Raw genomic sequence first — 16,139 nt, 5'->3', positions numbered from 1 at the left:
AGTGTTTGATTCCCCCCCTTTTAAAAATCAGTCGCCTATTTCTTGTTTAATATCTGTAATCAGCGTAGAAATTCATCAGAGCTTTTTATCTGAATCGACTCATTCAAGGATCATTTCAGGCGCCAAAGCAACTGGCAGATTAAATTCTCTGAAATGCAACTGATTATCTGCTGCTCTCCTCCATTTCCCCGATGACTCACTCTGCAGCTTATAAAAAGTAAATAAGAATCATTTAAAGCATGATATTTAAATTTAAACTGACAGTGATTAGAAAAAGATTATTATCTCCCAACACAGAGCTTTGTGTGTCTGTGTATTTATAGAAGTATATGCTGTATATAGAAGTAGGAAGTGACTCAGTGATCACATTTGTAACAAACACAGCACGTCATTGTTGGATCAGATTATCAAAACCTGACAACATTCTATCATCAGAGCAGAACAGACGCGAGTTTCATCGTTTATTCGACCACACAAAATGTTTTCCGTCTCAGCCCCTTTGAAAACAACCCAAAATATTACAAGGTCATACACACAGTGTCAGATAACTTGCATACGTCAGACCAGTCAGACACATTTTAGCTCAAACATCCACTTCACACATCAAGCTTTGGCTTTGGAAGATGTCTAAAATACACAGAAGACTTCACTGTTCTTCCTAACTTTGATGTTCTTCCCTCCGGCTCTTTAGGGACATGAAGTTAGCAAACAGGAAGGAGACTCCCAGTGAGCTCACACACACACTTCTTCACCAAACTTAACGCTTTTCTGAGGTCTTTAATAATAATAATAAGAATAATAATCATCATCATCTTAAATACTGTGGGGAAGAAAACAGAAAACAATGTAAAAACTGCATCAAAATTAACTTTATTAAATGAGTCATGTATGGCAGAGTGTGCAATAACAGTATGATTTTTTTTTAAAGACACTCAAAGATTTTGCCAATCCTTCAAACATTTTCACTCCATGTAAAAACTAAAATATGATAAATACTCTTCATTATTTTCGTCACAGCCCTGCAGTCCTTTAAATAAAGGCACTTTTTCTAATGATTGATTTATTGCTAATAAAATCAAAGCTGCTATTAAGGGGGCATTTATCACAAATGATCTTTTAATGTATCAGAAACACATGACTGTGGAGGAGCGAAACTGCTGAAATCAAAAATAAATAAATGACTCCATAAATTAACTAATATGCTATTAAAAAGCACCAAAAATAATTAATTTATTAAATGTGACATACATTTATAGCTTTTGTATTTATTTACCACTGTATTATTTCTTCTATTTATTTACCTTACAATTTAATCTTCCTATTTATTAAAAATTCATTTTGAAATGTATTTATATTTATGTACTTATTTATTATTATTTATTATTTTATTTTCCCTTTTACATTTTGCTCCTATTTATTTCCCCTGAACTTATTTATTTAGGGTTTTTTTCGTTTTACATTTCTTTATGTATTTCAGCTTCATTATGCTAATGAGGGGACTGTCACTAAAGGTGTGTCATAAATAAATATATAAAAATGAAAATGTATTATAATTTAATAAAATGATTCAAAAATACATTTAAAAATGAATGAATACATTGAAAATTAAATAGCAAAGTAAGTAAACAGGAGAATCAATACAAAGATAAATACATTTTATACATTAATTAACGTCTTACTTATTCACATTATTTTTGGTGCATTTAATGGCATATCAATTAATCTATTGGGTCAGTGATTAATTTATTTTTGATTTTGGCAGCTTCAGTCCTCCATAAACGTCCCTATGAAGAAACTAAAATGCAAGAAAGCATTTCAACACTTAGTGTTTGAAATATTTGCGTCACTTTGGTGGAGATCGAATAAGATCAGCTTAACATTGTCACAGTAGGCAGCTACATACATTAACAGTGTTAATTTAGTTTAAGGCAACACATACAGGAAGGCATCATTAAAGAGAAGGAGAAGGAAATACATGTCACCCGAGGTAAAGCTCAGTAGTTGCTGCACATTTTTTTTTTGTCGTGCTAGAAAAAAACATTCCATTACTTTTTAAAGCTCGTGTCTGCCAAGTGCAAGCAAAGGTACGATTCAAAAGGCTTCAAATTACCCTTCAAAATAAAATTATTACTACATCTTGCCAGAGCACCCGAGGATGGATGGATATGTTGAAGAGAGAATGTGCGGAAAAACTGAGGCTTTCTTTAATCGAGGCACAATCTTACACTAAAACCGAAGGCATGAGCTTCCAATGAGGTATACGATTAACAATCAACATGTTCTAATCTATATCTAATACAGCATCATATGACTGGAGATTACAGTATGAGGAGTGTGAGAAGAGCTAATGGGTTTTCAGTGACTCTTTACTACAGACTTGACAGTGTGTGACGTGGCTCGCTGCCTACATTTCAAGGCTACTGTGCAAAGGCATCGACGTCATGTGTGTATGTGCACACTTTCACTAATACGCACACAAAAACCAAAGAGATGACACATATAAGGTTACAGATAGTGTGGTACAGTGTTTAGGAATGTAATGACTGAAGCTGGGTGGGGTTTTACTGCTGGTCTTCCTAACTGGTGACACATCCACATGGAGAAAAGCCTGGGATAAATGAAAAAAAAAGAAAAAAGTGTGAGGTGGAGAGAACAGATGTTCCACGTAAAAGATACGAGGAAAAGGCTGAAAATACCTCTTTAACTCCGAACACAGTCGTCTGTGTCTGCTGCACTGAAACCGTTCACGGAGTCCTGCAGGAAGCGAGGAGGAAGGGAGTGAAAGTAGACGGCATTAAAGAAAACAACAAATCAAAAATGGAATGAGGCGTTTGTTTTGACTGGCACTGACCAGACCAGAGCTAACATTAAAAGGTGAGATCACCAGGCAGACTGAAAGAGTCTACTTGTGCCTTTTTCCAGTTTTTGGAGTACAGAGAGTTTAATAAAAGGGCACCTTGTGGGCAACACAACACAGGAAAGAAACACTGGAAAAAACTTTACATTCAAGATGCCTGTAAAGGGCACTTTTGTTTGTTATAAACACCTACAAACCAAATATGGAAAACATGAAACTACATTGCTGCCGGGGGTCACGATTCTCCAAATCTACAATTCAATTCAACCTTTCAGGTCATGATTTGATTTTGAGTCAAACATTTGTTTTCTGCACAGCTATGCCATCGTCAGTCTTTTGCATCTGGATTTCTAAAAATCACTATCAGATAATTTTTCAATATTATTTATTGATGTATTCCGTTTTATTCTTGACCTTGTACAGCCATTTGTCTGTAACCGTTGTTTACATGAATCAACAGTATTTCGTTTACTAAATTATAATAAACTGATTTATAGCTATGATCACTGAACCTCTGTTTTATGTAGCAATAGTCACAGCACTGACCTCGCTTTGCAGCTCTGCCCCCTCGGACGCCTCGGAGAACTGCATGCTGGGTAAGGTGGGGGGATGAGACATGCGGGCCTGTGGAGGGTTGCCCATGCTGTAAAGACGAGGTCGTTTGATCTGGTCTTCACTGGACAGCGGAGTGAAGCTGTTTCGACGCAGGAAAGCCGGCAGCACAGCATCTGGTCTGACTTTATTCTGGTTGGTGACGAAGAAGAAGAGTGAAGGTGGACTGATTAACATGAGGTTTTTTAATGTTATACTAATAAACCTCTCCTTCTGTAGGTCTGACATCACTGCGTCCCATGTAAGTGAACGTGAGAAGGCAAAGCAAGAAAACAAGTAGTGAGACAAACAGTCATAAATATAGAGGCCATTGTCATGTTGGTCTCAGCAGACGGGATATTTTTCGCCACATTTAACAAGAGGTTCCTCAGAAAATGTGGTTATGTGGTGACACCCACTCTGTCTAGGTTTCAGCACATGGCACACGCAAACTGTCCAGTGAGGGAGCAGATATGGAGCTGTCTGATAAGGACAGAAAGAAAAAGGCCCAGTATTGCGTGTCTGATTTTTGAACTGAAGTGTTTTTGTTGTGGACCTACATTGAGCTTTATGCATCTGGTGCCAGGACTTTGATGAGAAGATCTGGCTCCTGAAAGCTGAAACAGCAGTGTATAATTTTTGTTTGACTGTATAAAAATAGCCCAGGTCAGAGCGGTCCATCCAGAATCTGAGCCTTTAGGCTGCACTGGACAATCTGGACAGAGAAATCTGACAGCATGTGCATGACACAAAATAATAAAAAGGTCAGAAGCTTACGAATGGTCTGTCCCTGTGAGTGTTGACAGCTTCCACCTTCAAGTCAAACATGTCCACTTTACAGCCTTAAAGAGGGAGACAGGAAAAAAAATACATCAGGACCCAACAAAGGAAAAAGTTTGTTTGTTTGACTTGCAAACAGTGAAGGGACTTACCATAAGCCACAGGGGTCAGTTTTAGGACATTATGCAGGGGACACTTCAGGTAGGGCAGATCATCTGTGACATTAAAAACAAAAATCATTGGACTTTGTGTGTTTTGTGGTTATAATCCGTCGTGTTTTTCTCTCATGTTTGGCATTTATGGACATGCTGTGCTTTAAAAAAGTATAATACATCATTGTTGTGTTAAGACATGTCTTATGGGGGATGCACTGGGATAAAACACCAGTCAGAGCTGCACCCACACTGGTGGGTTAACTGTGACCACTTCCTCTGCTGCCTGATGTAACCTTCCCTCTGCCCATGTCCAATTATGGATTTGTTTTCGAGCAGCATTTTCCAGTCTAACCACCAAGTTATCAGTCAGGATTGTTTTTATTTTAACCCCATGCTCCATTCCACATGTTTATGTTACGTATTTGCTTGTATTTTCAGATGCACAGTAGGGTCGAAAAAGGCAAGAATTCACTTGTTTCTTCACTTTTCAGAGACTAAAACACAACTGTGTCTCAACAAGAATTCACCTCTAAGAAAAACAAAAATGTTTATGTTTATGTTTATGATCCAGTCCAAATTTCTGTCATTGCCATCTGCAGGATTTACTGCAACCTAACTGTGGTGCTCTTTTGAGGCATCCCACAGGTAAACAGCACTGTGAACTGTAAACAGCAGTGTTGGCACTGTATGTTTAATTTTTTTTTTTATCTTTGAAATTCAAACTCAAGAAGTTCATGAAGCTACATACAAAAGGCTTCATCGTACTGTATCTATCACAAAGATATTATACTTTTGAAGTTTTTCATTAGATTTTATTTTCAATTTGTTTTTCATGTTTGTTTGCAATTCAGTTTAGTTTCAGTTAGTTAGACATGTCCGGCATATTTTTATTTTAGTTGGATTTGTAAGTAAACAATACTGTTCAATAAGTTTGTTGTTGTTGTTTTTGTCTAGTTTTTATTTCTATTTCAGTTAACTAAAATGTTTTTTACACATATAATTACTTTTATTTTACAGATCCAGATGATGTAGTATTTCTAGATATTCAGTGCATAATTAGGCTATTGTTCTGTTTCAAAATGAATCATCTTCCACGCAACTAAAAATCAGAGTAAAGTCTTAACTAAATGGTATACCTCCTCTTTTTTGTTCCTTAACCAATACTCTTTGTAGTCCTTAATAGTCATCCATTTTGGTTGGGACAAATGCAGGTCACATTTTTTTCAATATTGAAGCACAGACAATTAAAGCCACTGTGTTGATTTAGAAAATTCCCGACATTGGCGCCCCCTTGTGGTGGCATCAAACACACATAAATGAGGCAGCATTAACTTTTTCTAAAATATTGTCTCCTCACTATCAAATTTTGCCAAAACATCGAGCCATGATTCTGCTCAGTCACATAATGTTCAACCAGTTCATTGGAACTACAGACAGGTTAATCTCTACTGCAGTTAGAGGTCTAATTTCTGAGAGGGTCTATTTTGAGCAGGTCTTTGCAGTGACCTGGAGCTTAGGGCGGAGTAACACATGGTGGGCCGCACAACGACCCTTAACAAGCTCCTCACCTGAGCCTGCGTCTAATCCAGTTACATGAATAAAGGATGTATGGATTTACAGGCCGGATGACGCCTGTGTATAAAAACAAAATATATACCCCTATTATATATGTATTGATAGACAAATATTGATATTCGCACAGGAGCTGTTTGCAAATTGTTTCTCACCCACTCAAACTGCACTTTTCCAAAGTCTTTTACTTTACATCTGCTAACTGGAGTGGATCATTTTATGTTTATAAAGCTTTATATCATGACTGAAGAGGATTTTCTGTCTCATTAAAGGTTTTAATTTGATATATTGGTCTTCAGGGTATTGAATTTCCCTCCTGTGTAGGTTAGGGCTAGCAATGACTCAACAGTAGATTGTAACTACAGATCATCTTGCAATGAGATCACACCAGCCGTGACACCATTCAACATGTCCACGTTCCGACCCATGACTACTCAGTAGTGAAAACTACAATTATTACACAAGCACTCATCACACACCCATCTCTGGACTGTGTCTTCATTTTGATCTCAACTACACACCATTAAAGTTTCCTGACTGCATCCAAGGAACCTAAAAAGGAGGGATCATTAGGTAACTGAATCCTGCTTTGGTACCAGACTGTGGTGTCAGCTGTATCAAAGTCTAAGACAGACAGACAGACATAGAAACACCTGGCAAAATACTCAGAATTGCTTCTGTGGAAGTCCCCGTTTCGATAAGTGTCTTCAGAACCATGAATGTGGGCCAGGGGCATTAAGTGGGTGGGGCATGCCCCTTTTTCTGGCCCCCTTCTCTTGGACCACACCCATCTTCAAACTCGGCCTTTAATTTTGAGCTCAACTACACACCCGTAACATTTTGTGATTGCATGTTTCACGGTTGCGATGTTATCACTGCCCACAGACAGACATATAAACACCTGGCAAAGAACTAAAAACCGCTTCTGTGGTTGTTCCTGCTACTAAAGGTGCCTCCAGTGCCACATGTGCCCTGAAGATGCACAAACACACAAAGTAAAAACATTACCAGCCAACCCTGCCACGGCTGCTAAATATGTCTTTATAAAGCTAGCCACTGTCTAGGCATGTTTTTTGTTTCTGTATGTGTAATTAACCTGCACTCTTGTCCAGGAAATAGGCGAGCAAGCAGCGCATTACGGCCTGATGACAGATTACCAGCACGTTGCCCTGTCGCTCCAGCTCCATGATAACTGGCTCCAGCCGCTGAACCAGGTCCTGGTAGGACTACAGAGAGAGAGAGACAAAATGTTCATAAAATCAAATGAGCTTGGTTTTGTTTTGTTCGAGTCAGTTTTTGTTGAGGATAATTGTTTTGTTTACTGAATCAATCAGAGGTCAAACCTCCCTTTGGAGAAAAGAGAGGGCTTTTACCTCCCCTCCGGGGTAGCGGTAATGGTACTTGTCCTGGTCCCTCATGGCAAACTCCTCTGGGTAGGTGTCCTCAATCGTCTTGTACGTCATCTCTTCACACACTCCCTGAAAAACAAAGTAATAAACCACTCAACACTTACGACACACCCTAAACTGTTTGTGTCTGTGTCTTCTGTGATGTATCAGAGGACGTACAGCATCTATTTCATTGAGGATCTTCCACTGCTCGTAGGGAACTCCCAGCTCCTCCGCCGTCTGAATGGTGCGTCTCAGCTGACTGGTCCAAACTTTTAGGTCTGACAGATGATGCTCTTCCACGAAACCCTTCAGTGCAGCTGCAAACTGACAAAGAACATATGAAAGAGACTTTAGGTCTGACAACAGAAGATGCAAAGCAGATAAACTAAAGTAATTTGTCTCTAAATGGCCCTATTATCTGTTAATTTGTGGCAGCAGGACGGTTTTCACACCATTTAACTGTATTAATGCTGTTGAATGAAGCTACGGAAGGCAGACAATTAGTTTAGCTTAGCACAAAGACTGTGAACAGGGGGAAACAGCTAGCTAATTAACACAATTTATCTCTTTTGTTTAGTATGTAAATGAGAAGAGTCAGACTAGCTCTTTCACCCTGTTTCCTCTCTTTATGCTAAACCACACGTATGTCGAACTATTCCTTTAAGACCTTTGCAGCCATCTTTCTAAAGCTCAGAAATGTAAGAGTGCAATGTGAAAGCACCTCTTTCCCTCTATCAGACAGTTCAGAGTCTCCCCCGATGCGTCCCTCCTCGTTGTGTTCGCTCTCTCCGTGTCGGCAGAGGTAGATGGAGTGGGAGTGTACGTGGATGTTCATGAGGTAGTACACGATTTTACTTTGGATGTAGTCCTGCACCCTGTTGACCAAGAAACGGCGGCCAACATTGATGACTTGGATGAAGGACAGGTTCCTGTGGGTCAGGGCGAAAAGAGAAAAACAGAAAGAGAAACCATCTGTAAAAACAAGAGGGCAAAGGCGGGATATCTTGTACTTTTGGTGTAGTCTAAACATCCTGATACTTCTTCCAACACACACACATCAGAACTCTAGACAAAAATCCAGAACACGAACAACATTTCCTCCTCTACAAAAAAATATCCAAAACTGAGTATCTAGGCCGATTCTTAGATAAGTAATTACTTTATTTATTTGACTACACATTCATTGTGGTTTCCTAAAAACATTATCAGCTAACCGGAATCAAACAAATCACCTACAGTTAAGACAGTTGGCAGGAGCTTAAAAAAACCCCTCTGAATTGGTTTGTTTTCCTGGAACTACATGACATAAATTTCTGACAAAATACTTCTGGGATTTCTGCAAATCAGCTCCACAAATCTAAAACACATTAAAAGATAACAAACATCTATATTACAAATTATCTCTTGTCTCCACCTGCTGGACAGCTTTGGCAAGTACATCTTCTGACACACAACACAACAGCCACATAAATTACAAGGGCAACACCGGAACATCTGACATGTTAGTTTTGCTTTGATTATGTTAGGGTTAAGAAGTGTTAAAGGAGACATATTATGCTCATTTTCAGGTTCATAATTTTATTTTGGGTTACTACTAGATTAGGTTTACTTGCTTTAGTGCTCAAAAAACACATCAGTTTTCTCATACTGTCCAGTGCTGTGGAACAGTCCTACCCCTCTGTCTGTTTTAGCTCCTGTCTCTTTAAGGGCCCCACTCCTGAATACGCTGTCTGCTCTGATTGGTCGGCTGTGCTCAATCTATTCTTATGTGCCAAACTAGCCACTAGGCTTTAATTATGCAAACGTGTGACATGGTGACAAAGTGTGATGTCACAAAGTCACGGTATTAAAAGGTGGGACTACTAACGAGGCGTTTCAGGAGCAGTGTTTTCTGTGGGAGGGAGGAGCTTCTGTTGATGCGGACTTTGACCTTTTTAACTTTCAAGTTCTTTTACATGCACGAGAACCTATTACACACTGAAGGAAAGAAAGAAAAAGAAAAAGCATAATAAGTCTCCTTTACACAAAATGAAAGGCAAAAAGTAAAAGGAAAAAATGCACCTACAACCCTGATTTCCAAAAAGTTGCAACACTGCGAGTTCTGTTTGTGTTGTAAGTCTTCTCCATCCAGTGAGGTAATATCTTTTAAACGATCACACCACAATTTTCCCAGTCTTTTGTTGCCCCTGTCCCAACTTGGGACCTGTGTCCCAAACGTGGTGCTCGTATCAAATTCAGAATGAGCATATATTTACAAATATCGATAAATATCTTTTTACTGTTTTCTGTTGCTACTGTTTTTTGAGTGCGTCAAAAAGGATTAGCAAATGATAACCTTCTGTTTTGTTTATAAACAGCACCCCAAAGTTAGTAGCATCTTAACAAAATGGACTCTTACTTGTCGTGTTCATCCGGATCTAAAGGTTGGTATGTCACTTTATAGCACTCTATTCTCTTCAGAAAATCCTCCATGACACTTTCTCTGTTCCTCTCAGGGTAATCTGGGCTGGACACCTTCACATCCTTTGTGAAAGAGACATAAGATGATTCACAATGACGTCTAACAACTCAAGGACTAAAGTCTGCTTGTAATGAGGCATAAATGCATCATTTACCAGGATATTTGTCGCGATGACATCTGGATCGTCACATATTGATTCTACAAAAAACACCTAATAAAAAAAGCAAATTAATCAATAGAAATTCACGATTAATTTGAAAATGTATTATCAGAGCTAAAATGATGTGTCTCTCACTTTGTACTCATTATTCTTAACAAAGTTAAGGATGAGTTCCCTCCTCTCTCTGGTGGTGTTGGTGGCATCAAAAACCTGGCAGACAACAAAGGATATTCAGACCAAATCAAATTGCGTGTATTAACAGCAAATACAGACACAGTTTTGTGAGCGCTTACAGCGATCTGGCCTCCCTCTTCTTCCAGATAGGCCTTGACATCCTCCAGTGCCACCAGAGCACACTGTCTACGGAAACAAAATCAGAAAACCAAGTCAGATAATCAAAGCAGTTAGTTATTAAATGCTTTTCTAAGACATATTGTTCTGTTATCATTGTAGGCCAATTTGTTAAACAAACACTGTGCAGTCAAAAGAGGCATTTGCATGGCTAGCCAAGTGAAAAGCAACCAGGTGTTTTTACTGGGCTGAGTAATCACAACAGAAAGCAACACATGCAAAGGGGCCATACTCGCCAACCTTCAGACCTCAAAAATAGGGAGGATTTCAAAACCAAAGTGGGGTTCAAACATTCAGAGACTCTTTGATGAATGTTTCCTGCATTCTAGTGACTTTTAAAGAAGGAAAATAACAAAATAAAAAGTAAAATACAACAGCATTTTTATGGCAAATAATTTAAATTTTACTTTTAATTCTCAGAAACAACACAGAATAATTAACCCTCTGGCTTAAACTTGCATAAAACTCCAGCACCGAGTAATATTCAGCACTTTTCTGCCCCAGTCCTTTAGAGAGTCTGTGCACGGCACTGCCCTATGCCTGCCAGCCTCTCGATGGGGATTGACAAGGTACGACCCCCGTGATTGACAGTAAAATCAATGAGGCAGATTTCACCGCCCCTTTCCTTTGAAACGTTATGTAACAAACAGGAATTCTTCTCTCCAGGAGGTATGAAATTTGAAAATATTTAATCTCTTCTCCATTTCTCTTTCCGTCTCTCGCAGACTACTACTAGAGAATTCTTAGCATGTGAGGAAACCAGGGGCGGACAATGAAAAACGGGATTCTCCCGGGAAAATCGGGAGGGTTAGCGAGTATGAAAGGGACGAGTGTGGGAAACTCTCTTACTCACTTTCTGATCTCCATTGCTTCTTTATTGTCATGTCTGAAGAAGTCGTAGGACTTGTACGACTTCACTGCTTCTCTCCTATAAACACCAAGGTTAAATACTGCAAGGGGAGAGAGTCAAGAGAAAAACATGCAAAAGATGTGAAAAGCATTACGGTATATGCTCTGCAGAGCAGTGACCTACATCTCAGCTGAGCCTGCCAAACTGGTTCTGCTGCCTCTGCCTTCCATTTATATGACAACATAAAGGTAAAACTCCAAACAGAGCCATTCAATCAGGGGCATTGACATAAATATTACTATATTAACATATCATTGCCTTAAGCACAGATTTCCTGTTAAATATTATCTCTGAGCACATTACAGTCTTCATACACAGGAAGCACTTATGCTGACTGCTTATGCAAAAATACTTTCGTTTTACAATCACTCTGATATTTCACAGGGCTCACAGAGGCACTCCCTGAACTCAGTCTTAACCTTAGTCCTTGTTTTATTTCCTGTTGTGGTCGGTGTAGACTAAACTCAAACATGTTACGCTTCTGTACTCACCCTTTGTTGGCACTCCAATCCAGTTGAGGTAGCGTGTCAGCTTCTTGGACATGTAGGTTTTCCCCCTGGCAGGCAGCCCAATCATTACTATCACAGTTGGAGAATTGGTCATGTAGGAGGCCCAAGCTGCAGTTTGCACACACAACAAACCATGCATACACACAAAACAAACAGAAACATGTTTTAGATACGAAGCATACAAGGACAATTTATGACCTACATCCTCTTCACAAACTGTAACATGCTGAACAATTCCCATCACTTTTACTCTGAAGGGTTGTAAAATCCAATGTCACCCCTGCAGGGTCCGTCTACCTGCTGGTTAACTTTTAGTTCAACATTCACGTCATGCGGCCATCATCTCTCACCTGCTGGTGAATGTTTCTCAAAGTCCTGCTGCTTAGTAACCCAGTTTACTAATCCATTGTACCCTTATTTGGGACATGCATGGAAAATATTACAACAGCATTTTTCCCCTCTCCTTTCAGTGTCCATGAAAGACCATGCAAAGATCAGAGAACACAAATATGTCAAAACAAAGAGCTGGCGAGACCGGACTTGACTCCAGATTGTACAAACAGATGTCAGCGGAGAGGAACAGTTTTGCATTCAAGACATATTTTGATAGAATCTTTTGGAATCCATCTAAACCTTCCTCTGTCTGACTGTGAAGTTCAAATTAAGCTGAGCTTGGTGATATTTTTATTGGCTAAATGTTGACCTTTCTCATGACAGCGTTCAAATGTTGGTGGTGTATTCCTGCCTGTACAAATACACCATCACACTGTACACATACTAATGATGACAGAAGGAGCGTCAAAGTCGGCATTTAACAATCAGTGCCTGCTGAAACCATATCACCTTTATTTACACATGGCCAGCAGAGTAGAAAATCTGATTACAACAGCCATTTAGAGCACAGTGCTACTGCATTATAGCAAATAATATCATAGCTAAAGTGCACGGAGCTCAATGATTTATTCTTTATAGGTTAATGCATCAGTCAACATTTCACCTTCAGGGCAAAACGAAGGAAACACAAAGCACTCACAGCACTTCTTCTCATTGGCCCTGAGGTCCGTCCTTTTGGACTCCGCCAAGCCATCTGTAACAGCTGCAGGTCTCTGCTGTTTGGCAGCCATGACCGGTCTGATCTGTGTCCTGCTGTCCTGTCTCAGCTGAGTCTGGGGACGGCGAGCTTTGGTTACTGGTAGGATGAGGTCAGCATCTCTGTTGAGGACAGGACTTGGCTGTATCACATCATCATCGTCATCAACATATCTATCATGTCACCTCAGCTGATGATACAGCTGACTGCGATCAGAAAGGAGTGTATAATGCAGTCAAATACCAACTGATGTTCAGATCCCATAAAAGGGGAAAATACGGTAATGCATTTTAGATAATAAAGAAAATATGGAAAAACTTGGGAGGACGTTGACCACGGGAGGTAAAAGAATAATTCAATTTGTTGATCTACTTAAAATAAAAGTTAAAGGGTAATTACCCACAATGCAACATAGCCACAGAGTGACATCACTGGACACACAAAAGGCTTTACACTACTTTTTTCACATATGCAGTAGTACTCCCCAAGACCTGCAAACATTTAATGTGTAAAATTGGTGGAGTTACCCTTTAAAAGGTGCAATTTGTAAGAAAAGTTGATTTTCGAGTCCCAAGTCTCATTCCCAACTCATCAAATATTGACACTTTGGGAATGTAGGTCAAGTCGGCTGCCATCCTAAAGCGTCAGTTTTTGACAAGCTGAGGATGAGACTCAAAAATCAACTTTTCCTACAAATAGCACCTTTAACCTCAAACCCATTATGATGCCCTGGCACTGCTGAATAGCAGAACACTTGCTGGCGACAGCTTTGTTAATGTGACTTGCTTGCTTATTTGTATTAGTGCTGCAACTTATTTTCATTAACAAATGATCTGTCATTTGATCAATTTGAAACTCAAATCAAATAACTGTATGAACCATAAAATGTATTTTTATTGTTATTTGAATGTAAGAAACTGTCAGAGTTGTTTGGCACTAGTTTTCTTTTATTATTCTGGTTGGTTGTAGCGCCTAAACTCATCACTGATTTCCAAATACACCCCTCCTCATGTCCTCATGCTATCAGGGGCATAAAGAGTGATGCTTGGTCAGGAGACAAACCACAAATACCAAGCTAGTTGACTATTTAAGTAAAAGCTGTGAAACAACAGTAAAGTGTAAGCTGAACATTTCTGGCTAGAGGACATCTTCTTGAACAGAGAAGAAGTTGTTCCCTGTGTCATCCTGTCATACTGCAGAGCTGCCTGGTACATTAACACTGTACGTTCACTGTGTGGCCTGCAAACTTCATCACTTCTGCTTTCAGGCTAAAGAAGTGGCGTTTAACAGATAAACGCTGACGAGAAAAAAAAGCTGGGACGAAAAGACAGATGTTTATAACTTACCACAAACCAGCAGGTGCCTGGAGATATTCGTGTTTTGTCTTTGTTACGGTGCAGACATCAGTCGGCTTCTACCGCCTCCGGAGACTCCTTCTTCTTCTGGGATGTTTTGGCTCCTCCTCCTCCCCGGTGTCCCCTGCTACCGGAAGTTCACCTTTGTCTGGAGCTTCCGGTTGTGGTTACCAAAATAAAACCTTTTCAATACAACATCTCTACGAATATGTTTTATAAAGCAAAAATAACACAGCTTTTAGGGGTGCCAATTTATTCTAACATCTATAATCAGTATGTAATCAATTAATCAATATTGAGATTTTTTTATTTTATTTGTTTTTTTGAAGTTACAATTCTGCTGTGTAAAAATACTCCATTACAAGCGAAAGTCCTGCATGGAAAATTTAAAAATAGTAACTATTAGCACAGCAGCAGAATATAAACTACTCTTTATGTAATAACAAATCAGTGTTATATCTATATTAGTGGATTCTTGCTGATGCATAAGATTCAAGCATCATTTGAAACATGTTATATACTGTAGCATCATAATTTAAAAAATTAAATATCATGTGTCAATCCAAGAGGCAACTAGTGACCATAGCTGTTAATTCAATAAAGTGAAGTAAAAAGTACAGTATTTCTCAGAAATGTAGCAATGTTGCATTAGAGATGAGCAAAAAATGGAAATACTGTTGTAAACTACAAGTACTTCATAATATCAGAGCAGGAGTACATTCTGCCACAGATTATAACACACTATGCACATGATATGTACATGTGAATTACCACTTAATATCAATACTTAATGCTTTATAACACTATGTTCATATGTTTAACCATTATTCCTTACACATGATTACAGCTCTGTTACACTTTTATCAAGTCTTCAGAAACTCTGTATGTAGACATGTATGTTTCATAAGAGGAGTTATAACTGTTGACAAATACACAAAAAACTCATTACATATAGTCTATAAAATGAACTTCATATGGCGTCTTATATAGTTAACATTATTTAAGTGTTTATATACTGCATTTGTATCTTTGATAGTGGGAATATTTATTTAAAAGCTACAACTGTCAGACCCTTCTGTCAGTACCAAATTAATCGATTCACGTTTCTGGATATAAGTTCAGGAGTTATCCAATAACCACATTTAAGTATGTATATTTTTCTGATGCTGTAAAGATTTAATAAAATGTTAATAACACAAGCTAAATTGTTCTTCTCAGCTGAGGGCACAGTGTGTCTAACTTGAAAACACTTTGCAGAAACCAGATCAGTTGCATCCAAAGCACGATCCGGCTGACCAAAAGTGACCACACCATCAGAACATCAATACGTCAAGCTGAGTTCCCTGACAGATAGAAAGGCAAGTTCATTACAGATGATTACAGGACTGTCCAAAACGACTGCCTTGCAGTGGTCTTAAAGGAAGAGTAGCAGTTTCCAAACCACTTCTCAAGGAGGTAAACATGGTCAAGCACTTAAGATGGGGTCAGAAATGCCAGAATTTCACAGTGGATCACCGGGGGGGGAAATGTCCTATTTACTTGTTAATCCAAGTCTAAGGTTTATGGCAGTTACAGAAGGGAGTGTTTAAGTAGACGACCATGAGAGAGGATGTCACCACAGTGCTTCAAACCCACAGTGAAACATGGTGGTGGTGTTTAGCCTACACCTGCACATAATTTACACCAGTATGACCGAGGAGAAGTGCCACTCTATTCTTCAGAGACATGCTACACCCTCTGTTTTGCATGTTTGTGGAGAAGGATTTATAAAGCAGCAGGATTTTTTGACCCTAGTAAACACACCTCAGAGCAGATATGTGCCTGACAAACACGCGTATATACTCATAACACAACCGGAAGTTACGACTCGTAATGGGTGCGTTCGTTTTAACCTCTAACGTAACGCTGCGAGGGTTCTTCTGTATATTCCAGACATCTCCGCTCATTTGCTTGGCAC

At 39.1% G+C, this 16,139-nt stretch overlaps 1 protein-coding gene across 2 annotated transcripts; it reads right to left on the bottom strand.

The window, feature by feature from the left end:
* Nucleotides 1-847: 847 nt before the first annotated feature.
* Nucleotides 848-16,139, bottom strand: LOC311265163 (6-phosphofructo-2-kinase/fructose-2,6-bisphosphatase 2-like). 2 transcript variants are annotated; one of them, XM_084366530.1, is made up of 19 exons: nucleotides 16,075-16,139; nucleotides 14,174-14,336; nucleotides 12,771-12,949; nucleotides 11,720-11,845; nucleotides 11,172-11,268; nucleotides 10,261-10,327; nucleotides 10,103-10,177; nucleotides 9,962-10,018; nucleotides 9,745-9,869; nucleotides 8,068-8,275; nucleotides 7,524-7,670; nucleotides 7,329-7,433; nucleotides 7,052-7,181; nucleotides 4,381-4,443; nucleotides 4,226-4,290; nucleotides 4,009-4,065; nucleotides 3,404-3,601; nucleotides 2,697-2,754; nucleotides 848-2,608 (listed from the first exon to the last, which is right to left on the bottom strand). In XM_084366530.1, the coding sequence occupies exons 3-18, from the start codon at nucleotides 12,859-12,861 to the stop codon at nucleotides 2,701-2,703; spliced, it is 1,665 nt and encodes a 554-aa protein (XP_084222656.1). In that variant the 5' UTR covers nucleotides 12,862-12,949; nucleotides 14,174-14,336; nucleotides 16,075-16,139; the 3' UTR covers nucleotides 848-2,608; nucleotides 2,697-2,700. The 2 variants fall into 2 exon arrangements, with proteins under 2 accessions (XP_084222656.1, XP_084222657.1); XM_084366531.1 differs by lacking the exon at nucleotides 4,009-4,065.

Source organism: Pagrus pagrus (assembly GCF_965226575.1).
Source record: "Pagrus pagrus genome assembly, chromosome: 11".
In the NCBI taxonomy this organism is placed as follows: domain Eukaryota; kingdom Metazoa; phylum Chordata; class Actinopteri; order Spariformes; family Sparidae; genus Pagrus; species Pagrus pagrus.
This window is presented reverse-complemented; position numbering and strand designations above follow the sequence as displayed.

Excerpts from the sequence above, each read along its gene's own strand:
- LOC311265163 (XM_084366530.1), bottom strand. The coding sequence starts at position 12,861 with ATGGCTGCCAAACAGCAGAGACCTGCAGCTGTTACAGATGGCTTGGCG. Across the intron at positions 9,870-9,961 it reads TCATCGCGACAAATATCCTG|GATGTGAAGGTGTCCAGCCC; the intron begins GTAAATGATGCA and ends TCTTTCACAAAG. Across the intron at positions 7,434-7,523 it reads TCCTCAATGAAATAGATGCT|GGAGTGTGTGAAGAGATGAC; the intron begins GTACGTCCTCTG and ends TTTGTTTTTCAG.